The following is an 18901-nucleotide window of genomic DNA, read 5'->3' as shown; positions in this document are numbered from 1 at the left end:
GGAAGAATTGGAAAGGATAAGGAGCATGAGGGAATCTGAGGAGGAGATTGACTGGTGGAGCTGTACTGTACCATCCCAAAACAAGAGAAAGTAAGGATCCCCTATCCTCTTGTTACCAGGCAAATGGAGGGGACCTAGGAGACAGGGGTGGTTGGAAACAGGTTAGTCCTCCGAGTAGACAGCATATTACAGCTTATGTCACCTTCCCAAGGTGACAACAGATTCAAGGCCCTGGTACTTGAAGATCAGAAAAATGAGGAGGATGATGAAGCAGGTAAGGGATCATCCAGGTCGGAAGAGTCACAGCAGGTGAGTCAGCACCTCATATCAGGACCAACTCTACTAGGTAAAAAAGAAGAGTGGTTGTGATTGGTGACTCCACCTTAAGGGGAACAGAGGACCCACTATGTGGACCTGACCACTCGCAAGGTGTGCTGCCTCCCTGGGGCCAGGGTAAGGGACTTTCATCAGAAAACCATGCTCTCTGGAAATGAGCTGGGGTAGCATGACACTGTTGGAGGCCAGATCCACAGGGCAACTTAAATGTATCTGTGCCGTTGCCCACAGCGTGGGCAACAAACAGGAGGAGCTGGAAGCCATTGTGCAGCAGGGAAATCATGACATAGTTCCATCACAGAAACATAGTGGGATGACTTGCATAATAGGGGTGCTGCAGTGGAAGGCTACAGGCTCTTCAGAAGGATAGGTGAGGAAAGACTGGTGGGGGTGCATTGTATGCCACGGAGTGCATCGACTGCCTTGAACTCAGTGTTGTGAGTGAGAAGGTTCAATGTTTGTGGGTGAAGATCGGTGGGAAGGCCAACTAAGCGGATATCCCGGTAGGTGTCTGTTACAGACCACCCAACCAGGATGAAGCTATGGATGAAGTGTTCTTCAAACAGCTGAGAGAAGTTTAACAATCGTGAGCCCTTGTTCTCATGGGGAACTTCAACCTACCAAATGTCTCCTGGAAGTACAATATAGCAGGGCCAGTGTTGATTAATGTATTTATTGAATGATGAGATCTTAGACTGGATATCAGGAAAAATTTCTTCACCAAATGGGTGCTCAGGCATTAGAACAGGCTGCCCAGGGCAGTGATGGAATCACTGTTGCTGGAAGTGTTCAAAAACTATGTAGATGAGGCCCTCAGTGACATGGTTTAGTGGTGGCCCTGGCAGTGTTGGGGGGAACTGTTGGACTGTATGATCTTCAAAGTCTTTTCCAGCCCAGCTGATTCTGTGATTCTATGCATTGATATTGAGTCAGGCTTGCTTTTACATATTCAGAAATGCTACTAAAAATATAGCTGTTTTCTGTGATGTTTGTGACTAGGTTCATTAACAGATAAAATGTTAAAAGCCTCTCCATGATAATGTGTAAACCACATTAGCTTCAGTGCTGAGGAATTTGGCACCTGGCATAATAAACCACCTGGTTATTTTGTATTTTATTAACTGCCCCTTCTCTTCAGTTTGCGTAATACTGAGTAAGATTAACATTTGTTAAGACGGTTGCGCATTACTCTCAGTGGAAGACATGTCAAACTTCCCATTGCCAGTACTGCAGCGTGATAAAGTAACCTCATATGATACTGATGAAGATTTCATTCACACTTACTGGTTTCATGCAACGTCTTTTTTTTCCAGATGGATACCCTAGTGTAAAATGATTTCCTGCTTTAGGCTCTGCTTTGTGTAGCTCTCCGCTATGCCATCTTTCTATGAACTGGATAAACTGCCTATTAAATTTAATTACAGCCTGAATGACTGCACATCTTGATCTTATTTTTCCTCCAATGTATTGTATTTCACCAAGGTCCTTGAGGATGAAATAAAATAAATCTGAAGGATGCATACTCTGGTAGCCAAAAGAAATGTTTCAAAGGGCATTACAATGACTATTAACCTGTTAGTTTGGAACCGTTTTGAAGGCAGTTCCTTAGGTTCAGGATTTTAAACACATTTTCTCCCATCTTTTCTTCTATCATTAAGAAAGAAAAAAAAAAAAGAAAAAGAAGTTTCTAGAATAAAAATGCAAATAGAAATGATGAATTTAATTTCTTAATCCCTTGAAAAGAGGGGGAGCAGGGAAGAGCATGTATGCACCTTCAAACTGTGCAGCATGGTTTAGCATCTATTTTTGCAGTAAGAGCCTAATGTAACTATTACTGGCTCAAATTGCAGCCCTGCTGCAAGTGAGGGTGAATGTCAGGCTGGCAGTGCCCCTGGGTCCTGTCAGGACTCTCCTCTTCATGACTGATGGTGGTGGTGGTGGTGTCTGTGAAGGCAGCCCAGGGTGGGGGTGACCACAGTCAAGCTGAGCTCACCCCATGAGCTTGCCATGAACCAAAGGAAGCTGATGGCTTCAAAGGTTTCTGAGGGGGTGTCATGGTTTAAACCCAGTCAGGTAACTCGTTCACTCACTCCCCCCCTTCTTTCCCTCCCCCTACTCCCGAAGAGACAGAGAGGAGAATCGAAAAGAATGCAACTCCCACGGGTTGAGATAAGAACAGTTTAGTAACTAAGGTATAACACAAATCACTACTGCTACTACCAATAATAACAATGATAAAGGAAATAACAAGGGAAGAGAATACATCACCTCAGCACAAGCCGACCGATAACTCGCCCCCCCCAGCCTGACCAAGCACCGACCGATACCTCCTCCAACCCCGCAGTCCCAGCCCTTCCGGCTAACTCCCAGTTACATCCTGGGCAGGACGTGCTGTGGTATGGAATACCTCTTTGGTCAGTTTGGGTCAGGTGTCCTGTCTCTGCTTCCTCCCGGCTTCCCCTCCTCCCTGGCAGAGCATGAGGCTCACAAAGTCCTTGGCCAAACCAAAACATCATTGTTATCAGCACTGTTCCCAAGCCGAAAGTCAAAACACAGCACTGCACCAGCTACCAAGGAGGAGAAACATGACTGCTACTGCTGAACCCAGGACAAGGGGACATCCTCACCATCAGTGGTGATGGTGGCACTCACTAGAGAAGTGCCCTCCAAGAAAGTGCGATCTATGTAAATGGGATGGTTTTTAATGGCTGTTAGACTTTTAGGTTGATTCCTCTTATTTAACTTTTATTTTAAAGTTTATTTAACATTTTAACTTCAACCAACTAAGACTAGGCAGCTAATCACAGTTGCAGAGGAAGCCACCATCTGACGGGATTTTCCCTTCCCTGACTTAAGTACCTATCTGGAGTACTTAAGTACTTAAGGTGAGCCTTTCTTTGGAGATGCCTGCCTCTGGGTTAGTCAACAAGTTGAGATGAGAAGTGGAAGAGAGAAGCTCTGCCTCTGCTTTTATATCATTGCAGCTCAGCAGCTTTTGCAAATTCATTGCCAGCATATTTTGACAGGTAAAATTCCTCTTCCAATGAAGAGAAGATTGCCTGAATGCTGAAGGCAGCTAGAACGCAGACTAAACTTGGCAGCTCATGAAATAGTGGGGGAGGCCATCACACTGGCTGCATCCTGAGCAGCATTGGATCAAATGTTGGCAAAACAGGAACGCAGTGAATGCTAGGGCAAGGTATTTCAGAGCTGTCTTATCTGTTTCTTGTCAGCCCGTTGGAATCATGGGTGGACTGAAAACGACTCACCAGGTCTCCCCTTGACACCATCTTTTCTTGAGTGAGCGTGAAATAGAACACAGCAACTTTTGAGTAAGCCAGGTCTTGGCTGACATGTTCAACACTTTCAAGGGGTTATTCTGAATGTATGAAAACATGAGCTTAATCGCAGAATTAACACAAATTTGCTACACAGCCTAGCAAATTACGGACTTTTGGATTAAGATACGTGACTATGCAGAAACAAGAGATGCAGCTGGGATGTCCTTGTAACACTTCAAACAGTAGAGTGTAAGTTGGACGCATCATCAGATGAGCATATAGCATTCATCAGTGCACGTGGTGTTTTTCTTAATGTCGTGTAAAGAAGTGCTCTTTAACTCATGGGAGACTGTAGCTTGAGAAAGCTGTAGAACTCTTGCAGAGCCACAGAGCAGATAAATTAAGTAGAACTAATTTGCTAGGACCTTAAGTATGTGAAACTATGTTCCAAATATTGTGCAGCTTTTTCCAGATGAGGACCTGATATTCTTGTTCCACTGTTCATTTCTATTTTCTGGGGTACAACTGTAAATTGTCTCTCTCAATGAACTTATTATATAATGGCAGGGAAGAGTAATGATAGTGGCATTTGGAAATGTTTAAGTTCATTTGTATTCCTTGTACAGATGGCCTCTGCAATCATAAGTAACAGAGAAATATCCACGGAATTTTCAGGCGATTAATTCAAGTTTAAGACCAGCATCATCCCAACAGCAAGCGGCAGAAAATGCCTGGAATGTTAATAGAAAGTACTTCTGGAAGCAGTACTCAGTTTCTTTCCCTTGAAAACCCTTCACTGAAAGAGACATTGTTGATTTATGGTGCCTTCTGTCTGTCTTTCCAGAACTCCAGCGCAGATCATCGGGTTCGACTGGACCTTGGGCTTTGGGACAAATTCAGTGAACTTGCAACAAAGTGCATTATTAAAATAGTAGAATTTGCAAAGCGATTGCCAGGCTTCACAAGTTTGACCATTGCAGACCAGATAACTCTCCTTAAAGCCGCCTGCCTGGATATACTGGTACGTGTTTTTAACATCATTGTTATGCTACTAATGTATTCTGTAGCCTTCTTTTTTACTGTAATTGGCGAAGAGGTCAAGTACTGCCCTGGCCTTATGATTGCAAAATTGAGTTTATTGGATAGTCTGGTAGGGTCACAAGTGGACTCTGGTAGCTCTACAGATGTGTGTTATATGGGATGAGCATAGCTTTCAAATTAAGTATGAACCAAAACAGTAACTGTGAGCTAAATCTATGGTCTGTAGATTTCAGTACAGTTGCAAGAAGAGCACATTTTGGTATTGTGGCACTAAAGTGAAATCTGTGCAACTTTAGAAAAGCTCGCATATTGTGTTAACAGTGTTAACTGAAGAGACATCTGATTCTTTTTCTTTCCTCCTTCTTCCTCCCTCCAAAACTTAATGCTGTATATAAAGGATACCTAGAAAGATGGTACACCATATAACATTTTAGGAATGTTGTATGTGGTCATGAGTTAATTCAAGGAACAAGGTACAAATCTTGAGAGTGAGGTTTTGGGAGGTTGTAGATGGGAAACTGGTGTGCTGGGGCCTACCAGGCACAAATCCCCCTGCTTTCACCAGCGCTGCAGGCACCTGTGGATGCTGTAGTGAACTCTGTGCAGATTTTGGCTAAATGTAGTTCAGTTTTAAGCAGGCAAGCATACAACCTGCAGCAGGGAATGATGCAGGTGGGCTTAGAGTTTTTCTCCACTATGTCAAGGCAAGGTGTCTTCCCTCCCTTTGCCTGCTGTTGTTTCTGTCATGCTGACCTTCAGAGGAGCCCTTTGGGATCTCAGGTTGTCTATAGAGGTCTTCAGGCTTTTAGTGGCAAATATGTTTTGTGTTATCGGTCATAGCAATAACTTTCAGCAAAAAAAAAAACAGTATTTTCAACATGTTTAAAACATATTTAAAATGCTTTCTTCTGAGCACAAGCATTCAGGCCTTCATTGAGACAAGCATGGCCAAGAAGCCTGTTGTAGAATGGTGACTATAGATACATTTTTTGGCATGACACAGGAGTTTTAACTAGGGAATTTGAAGTTGAAGTAATTAATCTTTGAATTTCTAAAAGTGCATTAGTGCATTGCTTCAAACAGGATCATGTTGAGAAGAATGCTAACTGCTGTGACCTCTTCCTCTTGTTTCGGTCAAAAGCTGTTTTGAAGAATTACATCTAGAGGAGATTGATGAAAGAGGAAGAGGGGTGGGAGGGGGGAAGGGATATCGTTCTTTGGCCTATAAAAAAAAGGGAAGATTGAGGTTTCCCTGCCGTGCTTAAGAGTCACCTCTCATTGTCCCCTTCCTACAGGCTCTCATTCAGACTTGCCCATCACATTGTTAACTGTGTGTGGTCCCTCCATGGGGCAAGGCCATCCATTACCAATTGCATGCCTGTCATCGGCAGCTCTGTCCTGATAAGACATAGTTACGTCCCCCTTACACTGAAAGGCATACAGTAATCAATAAGCTGTGGTGCTTCCTCAGACATCTTCTGCCAGAGGTACCTGACAGGAATACTTTGTGCTTTGCTGTTGTAACCAGTAACAAATGGTTAATAAAGAAACTACCCAGAAATGGTGGGGAGGAGTCAGGATATAGCCACAATCTGCACATCCAAACGGAAACTTTAGCCCTTAAGCTGCTGCCCCTATTTCTTGCTGCCATGCTCTCTAGCTGCTGGAAAATCCCATACTCTAATTCTGTAATTGCTCAGGATCCTACAACCTCCTGTCTCTTTATTGGGGTGGGTAGTAGGAGGTTACCTTCGGAGTAACACAGCCCCTGTTGTGCAGGGTCCCTCCGGCAGCTGCACTTGCTTTTCTCATCTCCAGCAATGGCTGGACAATATCAGGTATTTGGGGACACCCTTTCTGAAAGCAGATAAAGCACCCAGATAAAGGCATTTCACAGCCTTTGGTCGAAGTGACAGAATAAAAGCACAGTTGCCAGATTAGAAAAAGAATAATAAAGCAGATGGTAAACTGTGACTTTATTCCAATTGATTAATGGATGGAAAAGCTTGAGTCTTTAATACAATTCAATGCTTTTGCTTTGTGGCCACGTGGCAACCTTCAAGTTCTAGTTATAGACTTTGTTGAGACGTCTCATTCCCAATCATCTGCTCATTCTCTTTTTCATATTTCATGAAGCCAGAGAACATGACACATCTGAGCAAGCAGAGCATAGCGAGTGCCATAGCTGCCCCTATCAGGGATGAGCTGAGACTCTTCCACAACCAGGAGCAGATAATACGTGGTTGCCACGGAGAGCCCTGGCTTTCCTGTGCAACATTTACACAAGCTTTATATGACTATTTTATGTGCTGCTTAAAAGGGGATAATTACCGTGGGCACAGTAATGCGTGGTGCACGCACTGTCTCTGAAATGTCCATATCTGTTAAATCCACGTCACCTGCACATCATCAGAATTGCAGTGCAGCTCCATATCTGTATTTAAGCTAAACTTCAGTACTTGGGGCAGTGTCTTAATAGTGCATATTTCCTCCCCAGCAAGCTATTTCTCCTAACTGTGAGAGGTTTGGATGTTTTACCCTGTTGTACACTGAGACGCGGAGTGAGTACTGTTCCCCCTCATGCTGTGTGAGCACCTGGTGCTTTTGCCTACCTGTGCTGTACCGTGTGAGTGTTGTAGAGCATGGGTGAGCCTCACCGGTGTGTACTCATGATCCCACTGCTGTGCAATCCCCTGGATGTGTCTTCATAGCTACAGCACGGAGGAGTATCGACATGGGGCTCCCACCCCAGGCAGGAATAGTGTTGGGCTCCCCACACCAGCAGGACCCCCAGCTTTGCTGCCTGCCATCAGCACAGTCCATAGGGAGTCCTAAGCATTTATAAACCCTGCCAACGGGTCTGCTTGTGTTAGTTCCTGTGGCTATGGATGCTTATCCCTCTCCCTTAAACAGGCTGACAAAGGAAATGTGGTGCCAGGAGCTCAGTAAACTCTACTGGGTATGTGCCAAAGAATTGTTATATATATAAACAAGCAAAATCTCTGGATGTGAAATAACATTAAGCCTCACAGGGCAGCTGAAGGCGCCGATTGGGGATGGTGGAATTTGTATCTGCTCTGGTGCCACAGATTTCAGGGGTAAACATTACTAAGTTCAGTGAGTAAACCTCGCAAAAGTGAGTGCTTCTGACTGCTGTGCCCTGGCCTGGCAGGAACTGAGCATCCCCAGCCCCACCAAGCTCTAGCAAAATGAATGTGGAAAGAGTCCAGGGTCCAGCCTGTCCTAAATCTTATGCATAAAAGCCTGAGAAGTTCCTGAAAACTAATCCTTAATAGCGTCATTTTTGCTTTCTGTTGTAAAACCCCACACATTAATGCTGCAAAGGCGTTTGTGTGTGCGGAACAACTCATGCTGATGGGGTACGGCAGCACGTACGGGGAGGTTTGTTCATTGTTTCAGTCACCTGCTTGGGTTTCTCCTCTGGGGGAAACTGTCCCAGGCAGCTAAGGCAGCTAATGTCTAACAGGGCTCTAAATAACAAAGCCCAGCTTGCCTTAACTAACCTGTTTAAAATGAGTAACAATTCTATGGTAGCAACTTTGTGGATGATTTTGGTTTTGCGCAACCTGCAGGGTTTTTGCGTTGCACTTTATAACTGGCTCGTAGGAACCCCAGATGCTTCAAGATATAAATATTCCTTAAAACAAAGGGTCCTTTAATCATGGGCAAGAACCTTATTTACAGCTGTAAGTGGCATTTAAGAGCAGAGTTACAACTAAAACACTTGGCTTGGTTACAAAATCTAAACAACACTGAGGACATTAGAGTTCAGTTTAAAACCCAGAAAGATACCGTGATTTCTTATTTCGAAGTGCTGACGTTTCCCACATGTTCCTCAGTGAATATGAGCCTGAAATCAGCTTCACTTTGACACTGGAAGCTTGCCCAAGAAGGGTTTAGCAGCAGCTTGGCAATATCCATGGTGTTACACAGACCTTGATGAAGGACAACTCCTAAAAAAAAACAAACCCAACTTTTCAAATCGTCTGTCTCCGAGTTTAATAACAGTGTGTTGTGGGATAATGGAGGGAATGCAGGAGGAACCTGAGACCCCATTGCTGCAGTTGGCCGAAGTGCATTGCAGAAAGCACATAGGTGAACTTCAACTGTGCCGGTGCTCAGCGGAACCACTGCAGGCTCCTCTGCTTGAAGGCCGGTGCGGCAGTTGGGTGTGGAAGCCTTTCTGTGCATGCCCACAGGTGCTGTGGGCTGAGTAACCAAACCCATTCCCAATGAGGATCCAGCCAAGAGCACTTGCTCTCTGTTAGCCATGGGAGGGCGGTGATTTGGGAGGTCTGAGCACCCCTAAGCATGAATACCCAGAATGGGCCTTACAGCATAGGGCTGTGAGCGTGGAAAGGGAGCAGTGGCCTGTTGTATGTCAGGAGAAGCATGTTTGGCCTCCAGGCTGGTTAGGGTGACTGCTTCAGGGCACCCCAGTCCTCCTGGGCTGGGAGTATCTGGTACCCAGACTTGCTCTCAGAGGGAGGATGTGGAGAACCATATCTGCCAAACACCATGGTGTTGCCCAATTTATCTACAAGTTCTGCTTTGATGATTTGTTGAGCTGTGGGTCCCTGAGGGTGGAACTCTCATTGCTAAGGCTTATCAATTAAAATAGCACCAGCGTAAAAGGGGCTGCCTTTCTTCCCAGCTGAGCAAAGGAAAAATCATGCCACTTTAGGAGTACAGAGCCTTGTTCCTCCAAAAGTTGCATAACTGATGAGCACAGGTCACAGGCCTATTGGAAGGCAGCTACGTTATGTGCAGACTTCAGATGGGAAGAGCTGTGCTCCAGTTTCTCTTGCATGCCATTACAGAAGTAGACAAGCAGCCCTTGGGTTTCTCGTAAATACGCAGTTTTAAAACCTTGCTTTTCTTGAAAACAACAAACTCTGCATTGTTTCTTCTCATTTCTGTGCAATCCTTTCAGTGATTTAAAAGGATAACGAGCAGCAAACTTTAGGGGAGAGAACCTGCTGTTCTCTTACTGGTAAGTTCTCTTATTGATAAGTTCTCTTATTGGTAAGCCTACTTTCTCTTATTGATGGGTTGCCGTCCTTTATAACCTTAATTTCTGCTACTTATCCTGAAATACTCTTACATAAAACCTTTGGAGATACCAGCAGGCTTTTAAAATCAGCAAGTTTGCCGATGACACCAAGCTGTGTGGTTCGGTTGATACTCTGGAGGGAAGGAATGGCATGCAGAGGGACCTTGACACGCTTGTGAGGTGGGCTGATGCCAACCTCATGAAGTTTAACCATGCCGAGTGCAAGGTCCTACACCTGGGTCAGAACAATCCCAGGCATAGCTACAGGTTGGGCAGAGAAGAGATTCAGAGAAGCCCTGCGGAGAAGACCTTGGGCGTGTTGGTTGATGAGAAAATGAACATGAGCCGGCTTCAGTGTGCACTCACAGACCAGAAACAAACCATATTCTGGGCTGCATCAAGAGAAGCGTGACCAGCAGGTCGAAGGAGGTGATCCTGCCCCTCTACTCTGCTCTTGTGAGACCTCACCTGGAGTATTGTGTGCAGTTCTGGTGTCCTCAACATAAAAAGGACATGGAACTGTTGGAACAAGTCCAGAGAAGGGCCATGAGGATGATCAGGGGACTGGAGCACCTCCCGTATGAAGACAGGCTGAGAAAGTTGGGGCTGTTCAGCCTGGAGAAGAGAAGGCTGCGTGGAGACCTCATAGCAGCCTTCCAGTATCTGAAGGAGGCCTGTAGGAATGCTGGGGAGGGACTCTTCATTAGGGACTGTAGTGACAGGACAAGGGGTAACGGGTTAAAACTTAAACAGGGGAAGTTTAGATTGGATCTAAGGAGGAAATTCTTTCCTGTGAGGGTGGTGAGGCACTGGAATGGGTTGCCCAGGGAGGTTGTGAATGCTCCATCCCTGGCGGTGTTCAAGACCAGGTTGGATGAGGCCTTGGGTGAGATGGTTTAGTGTGAGGTGTCCCTGCCCATGGCAGGGGGGTTGGAACTTGATCATCTTAAGGTCCTTTGCAACCCTAACTTTTCTATGATTCTGTGATTCTATATTTGTGGGGTATTTGTGGTCAGTGAAGAATTTGAGTGCCGTGTGTTTGTATTTGTGCTTCTCTTGTTCATTGACTCAAGTAATTTCAAGAGCTTATTCCAACTGAGGGGTAGGGGAAGGATATGAAGCATGCCTGTCCAACCACACAGATCCTCAGCACTCCAGTGTATGCCCACAATGGGAGATAAGATTGTTGCCGAGATAGAAAATAGTTGAAGAGCTTTCTGCAGAAATGCACCCTATTAAGCCTCTTACCAAGGAATTTAAGACAAGAAATAGCTTCCCTGTAGGTCTCTTACGGGCCACGTCCTCTCCATTCTCCTCTCTGCTTATTTGGAGCACCGTTGCCGGGCAGTGATGAAAGTGGGAGAACCAAGCCCAGACTTGTCAGCTGCCAAGCACTGGGGCCTCTGTCCCGGAGTCTCAGCAGCCATAGGAATAATGAAGATGCTCTCTGTGCTCACTTACATTAGTGTAAATCTTTGGTGTCGAATCTTTAAAACCAAGTAGGATGGCTGCATGGGAAATGAATACAGTCAAGCCTGAAAAAATAAAGCTGCAGCCAGCTCAGCTGGTCAGCGAGGCTTGTGCAAGTTTTGGTTTTGTTTTAGGGATAAGCCTTCTCCCACCTCTGATTAGTGTACATGTTAAGCATTGATATATATAACAGAACTATGTCAACATGATGGACATCTCTTATGTGGTCATTAAGGCAGTGTTCATTAATGGCAGCTGTACAAATGAGCCCCCACCATAGAGTCTGTCATGGGACACAGCCTGGGTTTGCTCTGAACTCAGCTGTGGCTGTCTGCACTGCCACCTCCACTGTGACAGCACCCTTGACTCAGTTATCCCAGAGGCATTTGCTAACAAAATGCAGAGCATCCTTGGTGTTTTATTCATGTGGTTTGCATTCCTCCATGTCCAGTTAGAGGTGTGAATCCCCGTCCTCCTGTCGAATGCTCTTTCATCTGGGGTGAGTGCTGGGTGGCTGTCGGCATTCAAGCGCACTTGCCAAAACCACCACTGCCTGGGCTTGTATGGGAGTGAATGATGCTGTTGGCCATGGGAAGGGACACTGTACCAGGCAGACAGGGTGTGCGCCCTGCCCAGGGATGGGGGAAGCACCAGAGCCTTGAGCTGGAGGCCGACGGGCTGGTGAGGAGGTTACAGCACACAGAACTAACAACCATCAGAGCAGAAAAGCTGAGCCAGCTCCTCAGGCTGCTGTGTGGAGGTTTAGGTGCAAGCTCCCAAGCTGGCAAGAGGAGCAGCGCTCATGGAGACCGTAACTGCAGCTTCCAGGGAGCTGGAGGGCTTTGCACTGCTCTCTATGGAGCACTCACTGCGGGGTTGTGTTCACAGGGGATGTTCTCCTGTTTGCTGTCCCTCAAGAAAGCAAGCAGAAGTTAGGTGTTTCTCACCAGCTCACAGCTGCCCACACTCACACAAGGTATTGCAGAGACACTTCGTCCTTTCCAAAGACACAGCCCAGAGAAGCAGAGAAGCACTGCAATGCAGAATTGATCCCCAAATCAATGAGATACGTGTATGTTCAAAGGGGAGGCACTTCCATGATCCTACTGGATCAGATCAGCAGTGCAATAACATTGTATAGCTCAGTGTATATGGCATGCCGTTTATGTGAATGTTGTGGTAATGTTGGTGACCAAAGTGGTGAGAATTGCTTGGAAGTTCTGGATATTTCATAACTATGAGGAAAATTCCTGTTCTTAAATTTCTGTTATAAAAAACATCCATAATCAATCGAGTGCATTTATGTTTTACCAGAAAGCTTTTGTGCTACTGGAACTAAACAAGCTGGTGTTTGATTTTGGGTTGTTTTGATGTGATGTACTGCAGTTCTGTGGGTTGTTTGCCGCATCGTGGAAATGCAACAGATCTCCTTGGATTAAATTCTTCAGATTTCTTCTTTTCTTGTCCTTCCACAGATCCTTAGAATTTGCACAAGATACACACCAGAACAAGACACCATGACCTTTTCAGATGGCCTTACCCTAAACCGAACTCAGATGCACAATGCCGGATTTGGCCCACTGACTGATCTCGTATTCACGTTTGCCAACCAGCTCCTGCCTTTGGAAATGGATGACACAGAAACGGGTCTCCTTAGTGCCATCTGCTTAATCTGCGGAGGTATTGTATGCATGAACAGGGATGCATTTCGTAAGGACAGACACAATAATAACTTTGTTGATGTTTTACTTGTTTTGCTTTCCTTTACTAAATCTACATAATGTATAGAGGTAGTAATATTATATGTATTTTATAAATCACTTAACACTAGAAGTTTTTTTTTCACTGATGATAGTTATTTGGTTTATTATTTATATGTTTTTAAAGGCATCAAATCATTCTGTCAAGCAACTGATCCTATTATTTGCCTGGTGAAGGACTTTAGGCTACATCCTGCTGCTTTTTTCTGTAAGCAGTATATGGGTACTGTATGAATGACCTTTGTTACGGCAAAGTGCTTGTTACGCAGCTTTTACTTACAACTACAATTGCATGTATGTGGGTATAATTGCACTGACACAGAAGTCATTGGGGATAAGTTTCTTTAGACAAAAGTAGATTATAGTGCAAAACTCATACTGGCACTGATGACATGATTGGGGTGGGCTGATGGCAGTGTGAAAGGGACCTCTTCAAGTAAAATCAGGTAAAACCATGAGTTTAGAATACAAAAAGCAAGGCCTCAGATCCTCAGATGCTCTTCCTCCTTTGCAAGCTCTGGCCTGGCAACACACCAGAGTTGTGTTTAGTTGTCCATTTTGGTGAAATACAAACTGGGTGCTACTAGAGGATGTCTAAGAAAACCAGAGTCAGTCTTTGTTGACAGTGGCCCTTTAGTAGAAAACCATTCGTTTTTATGTGTCTCTAACCATAACCCTTCTCAAAAGCATTGATGGGGCCCGGTAACAGGTGACTGGTGTGTCTTGGTTTATGGGTGACGTTTGCTGTCACTCAAGCTAGCACTGCCATCTGCTGTTACCTGATGGTAATTCACTTCGGTTTAATATTGAACCAAGACCTAAATTAGCTGCAATCTCTTTATGTACCTATGTAGGTTATCAGTGATGCATACAAAATTAATTCTGAAATATCATGGGATCATAGAACAGTTTGGGTTGGAAGGGCCTAAAGGTAGTTCCAACCCCCTGCCATGGGCAGGGACACCTTCCACTAGACCAGGTTGCTCAAAGCCCCATTCAACCTGGCCGTGAGCACTGCCAGGGATGGGGCAGCCACAGCTTCTCTGGGCATCCTGAGCCAGGGCCTCAGCACCCTCACAGGGAAGAACTTTTTCTAATGTCTAATCTGAATCTCCCCCCTGTCAGTGTAAAGCCATCCCCCCTTGTCCTGTCACTACATGCCCCTGTAAAATGCCCCTCTTTCTTGTACAGAAATCATTTGCAGCAAGGTGTTTTCCCCTTGCAGAGGGCAGTACAAGAGCAAAACATTCTGGACCACTCAAGGTGGTCCACACCTTTCCAAGGAAAAATGAATCTTAAGTTTTAGAAAGCCATGGTTTATCCTCTTCCTCTGGAATACTCACTGCAGAGTGTGGGTCATAGGTGGAGTAAGAGATGAAATTCGTGGAGTTCTACTCAAGCACATGGAGGAGCTTCTGTGACTTGGAGTTTGTAGAAAGATAAATATTTAAAATAACACAAGTGCTATGGTCCTTCTCTACAGATCGCCAGGACCTTGAAGAACCAGTGAAAGTGGATAAGCTTCAGGAACCATTGCTTGAAGCACTGAAAATCTATATCCGAAAGAGACGACCCAACAAGCCTCATATGTTCCCAAAGATCTTAATGAAAATCACAGATCTTCGTAGCATCAGTGCAAAAGGTACAGTGTCTCCCAATAACTCAGCAATAGTGTCAGTGTTACATGTCAGAGGAAACAGGCCTAGAGACTTGGGTTATTATTTTTTTAATACATCTAGGAAAGGTACTCGTGACCCTTCTTCTCTTTACATAACTCCTGTGTTTACTTTGGTGATACTTCAGGCACACAGTGCTACATTCTTGGTGCAATTTGAGTGAAAATGATGTTTAGGTGTAAGCAGGTTAGCAAATCATTAGCATGAACTCTTTGTTGGTCATTTTAAGACAAGATAAAGACCTGAATGAAACCTTTCTTAATGTTTACATGGGGGTGCGGGTCAGCATGTACTTTGCTGTCTGTACTAATGGCCTTCAAAAACCGAAGTCTGTTTGCATACAGCAGAGAGCATGTGTCCATCCAAATTTCCCCTGACTGTAGTCTGACATGCAGAAGGTTTAGAACAGATCTGATCCAGGATTTTAGAGATTCAGCACCTCCGATCCAAACTAACCTTGCTTACACATGGAGCAATTTCAGTTTAACGCTTTGTGTAGTCTCACATGCGATTGCTTGATCATGTGAAACACACACACACACAGTCTAAGCGCTGTCACATAAATTCTCTAAAGCTTTCATTTAATCCGAGGGGTTCCCTGTTTGGCACGTTGTCCCTCACCAGGCGTACAGCCCCAGAGGGGAGGCCAGGCAGCTGTTCTGATGGTAGAAGTGGACTGTAGAGGAGCTATATCAGAGATGTACCAGCCTGGTTACAGAGCATCTAAACTGCTACTGTTCTTTGGTACAGTGGTTGCTGCAGTTCTTTCTGACTGTGTTTACTCTGCTACAGATTTGATTGATAAAGCAAGCACATGAGCTTGTATGTACAGGCAGCTATGTAGCTATAGACTGGATTTTAGAGAAGCTTTCAGCATAATTCTGCAATAATTTCTTTACAATAACAGAGTTTGTCCTTTTGTTTCTAACAGAAGTCTTATTTGAGAGACTTTTTTAATCAGCATTTGCTTGTCAAGTTGGTCATTGCCTTTGTAGATTATTTTTGAAGCTCATGAATTAAGGCAGGAACATAAACACTCCCTTCCAGTCCAGGGTTACCACCATGGCTGCTCTCTCCTGCATGTGCACTGCAGCAGCACAGATAAGGAGAATATATCCAGACTCTTTTCTGTTTAATTTTGTTGGCTTTTCTTGCCTCCCTTCACATTTAAACAGCACAGGTTTCTATTCCATCACTCAGATTTTAAGATGATCAGGAATCCTACACAACTTGTTACGCTAGATATTTGAACACTGAGATTTATAGCTATAAATTTCCTGATGTCGTCCTGATAAAAGAAGTCTTTTTGACACCAGCAGAAAATATGTAAAGCACATTCATGTCTCAGTGTGGAGTAGAATCTTTAGCATATGCCCTCACTTTACTTGAGATGCAGTTCCAAAATACTCCTGTCTCTTTATGTTTATTAACTGACAGTCTTTCAGCTGTATCATTTGTTTGCAACAAAATGCTGTATGTATTGAAGTTGCATTAGCATTACTGCTGCCACGTCAGGGCTTGCTGAATATGGGTTGCCTAATGCTGTAAGCAGTAGAGGCAGCAGTATAGAGCAGCCACAGCAGCTGAACCCTCCCACTTTACAGACCAGGCATTTCTCAGTAACAACCTTTCTTTTCACGTTCTTTTCTTCCATCCAGCATTTAAGGATTCCCATAGTTGTAGTAATTTACTAATTGCTGAGGGAACTGCTTAGAGGCAACTGCTCTATGTCAGGCACGTTCCTGGACAGTTTTTAAACATAGGCCGCCACTCACACCATATGTCTCTGCATGCTAACAAAGCACAGGGCTTCCTCAGAGCACTGGGTTGATGTCATGTACATGTCATGAGTGAACTGTGACTTGTCTGCCTCTCTGTACAGTCATCCCTGTATGCCTGTCATGTTCAAGAAGCCTTAGCGCACCTTAGCAGGCACTATTGGGTGGCTTTGTGTTGTTTGGGGTTTTTTCCTCTTACCTGGCATTAGTTGTTGGCTCACAGTTTGTGTAGTCAGGATTGATGTAGTAATTTTGTTTATTCCTACGCACGTTAACCTGCAACGCCATCTCCATCTAAAAATAGCTGGTGTTTGTTAGAATTGACAAGGCCAAACAGTGAACAGTTAAGTCAGACATAAACAGGATCAGCATTTCTGTGCACTTGTGTGGTTAATTGGCACGACAGAGGATGTCTGAAAGCTACAGAAGACAGCTCCATAAGCCCAGTATCCTTTTGCCTGAATTTGTTCCTTCTATGAAACAATGGTTTGCTAAGTTCTAAATCTTACTTCAGCTTTCTATATGGGAAGGAAATGTTCTGCTTTACATCACTGCAGTTCTCTTACAGCTATTCACCTCGGCTATTTCACATAAATCAGCCGGAATGTTTGGAATTTTTGTCATTTAGTCTTTCTAGATCCAGTACGGATTTAAAATCATGAAGTATATTCCAATTTATAAGAAGACATCTACGTAATTACAGTTAATTTTTCAGTGCAATTTAATATCATTTTGGTTCCTCTATGAAAAGCATCAGTTCATCCAGTTTACCTGTATTGGAATATCAGTTGCTGTGTTGTAATTTTAAATGAATTTGTTAAGTAAAGTACTCATGTAACTCCTTCTTATTTGTAATGAATGAAGTAGTTCGTTGACATCATTTTGTATGCAAGAAGTATAGAAGGAGATACCAAATCTGTTCAAGTAACGTATTCTGAAATGACTACTGATGATATTAACCAAAAGGAAATTGTAGGAATCACACTATAATGGGAAGGACTTTTTGTTTTCTCTTTCAAGGTGCAGAACGTGTCATTACATTGAAAATGGAAATTCCTGGATCCATGCCACCTCTCATTCAGGAAATGTTGGAGAACTCTGAAGGACACGAACCACTGACACCAACCTCAAATGGAAATACTGCAGAACACAGTCCTAGTATCTCACCTAGTTCAGTGGATAACAGCAGTGTCAGTCAATCCCCTATGGTGGAATAAGACATTTTCCAGCTACTTCAGACATTCCTAATACCTTACGTACAGGGATGAAAATCAAGAAAAACATTTTTACTGCTGCTTAAGTTTCTGGACTTAATATATATCTATATATGTATATATATAGATGAAAACTGAACAAGGACCAAGAAATTTTCATATGTATCGATATATACTCCTTGCTGTTTAAACTCTTAAAACTAGAAAATGCAAAACTTTTGAAACTCCAAATCAGCCATTTCATGCAAAAAAAAAAAAAAAAAAAAAGTTAAGCTTCTGTTTTCTCCTCTGAGCATTCAAGACTGCATGGTGACAAGACAGATCTCAAATGTTAAATTCTGGTTGCATTTCTGATGACTTTGTAGATACAAATGTATGGCTGTACTTTCCATACTGGATGTTTGGTGCTTTCCCTTTGTCTCTCATACCCAAAACGATCAAGACACCAACCAGATGAAATGGACTACTGTACTCATCCAGGAAAGGAAGTTTAAAGGACCATCTGTTTTAGTTTAATATGAAAACTTGGCTTTGATGCCCTCAGTTTGCATCTCCTTCCTTGTAAAAAGTATACAAAAAGTCACTGCACTAGCAGAAAAGACAGCAGTAGCAGCATTAACTGCCAGATCAGTTATTCAGATGTCATTTGTTCTACTGTTAATGTCACTTTAAAATTCAAAGAAGTGGTTTCTTACCTGGCTGGTGACCTAGCTACACCATTAACTACTACACTTCTGCAGTTAATGATAGCCTCCAAGGCACAAACAGTCTTTAGTGTTACCATGTTTTTGTTTACTTGTCCACAAGCCATTAGGGAAGCTTCATGGGATGATAACCAGCAGACTCATTTACAGCTTCTGAATCGGTGAGTCTAAGGTATTTCCGTTAAGATTTGACTGCTGGGAATTAGCTGGGTTATCCAGCCTTCCACATGCTAGGGAAGTACAGCTAGGACTTCTAGGAACATAAGGAGAGAATCTGCCGCCTTGGCCTTGTTAAATCACCATGAAGCAGAGTGAAAACTGTGGTAGAATGGTTAACAGATTTAAAGTGTCAGTTTCTTAGGTTTCATTTAAAGCACTAGTGGATTTTTTTTTTATATATATTCTAGCAAGTCTGTGATGTACTTTCACTGGCTCTGTTTGTACATTAAGATTGTTTAACAATGCTTTCTATGTTCATATACTGTTTACCTTTTTCCATGGAGTCTCCTGGCAAAGAATAAAATATATTTATTTTAAAAAAAGCCAGTTGTGGAGTAGTCACTCTAG

At 43.7% G+C, this 18901-nt stretch overlaps 1 protein-coding gene across 10 annotated transcripts in view; it reads left to right on the top strand.

The window, feature by feature from the left end:
- The window catches only part of RARB (retinoic acid receptor beta), a 325319-nt gene extending 306443 nt beyond the window's left edge, over nt 1-18876 (top strand). For all 10 annotated transcript variants that reach the window (XM_057424975.1, XM_057424971.1, XM_057424972.1 and 7 more), the window contains 4 exons: nt 4462-4638; nt 12678-12882; nt 14446-14604; nt 17437-18876. In XM_057424975.1, coding sequence (XP_057280958.1) covers nt 4462-4638; nt 12678-12882; nt 14446-14604; nt 17437-17633 — 738 coding nt within the window. In that variant the 3' untranslated portion in view covers nt 17634-18876. The remainder of the gene's footprint in view (nt 1-4461; nt 4639-12677; nt 12883-14445; nt 14605-17436) is intronic.
- Nucleotides 18877-18901: the final 25 nt, after the last annotated feature.

This window comes from Pezoporus wallicus, unplaced genomic scaffold (genome assembly GCF_028554395.1).
Source record: "Pezoporus wallicus isolate ANWC-B61680 ecotype Strahan unplaced genomic scaffold, APGP_CSIRO_Pwel_v1 contig_3181, whole genome shotgun sequence".
NCBI lineage: Eukaryota > Metazoa > Chordata > Aves > Psittaciformes > Psittacidae > Pezoporus > Pezoporus wallicus.
The sequence above is the reverse complement of the archived record's forward strand: the minus strand, read 5'-3'. Positions and strand labels throughout refer to the sequence as shown.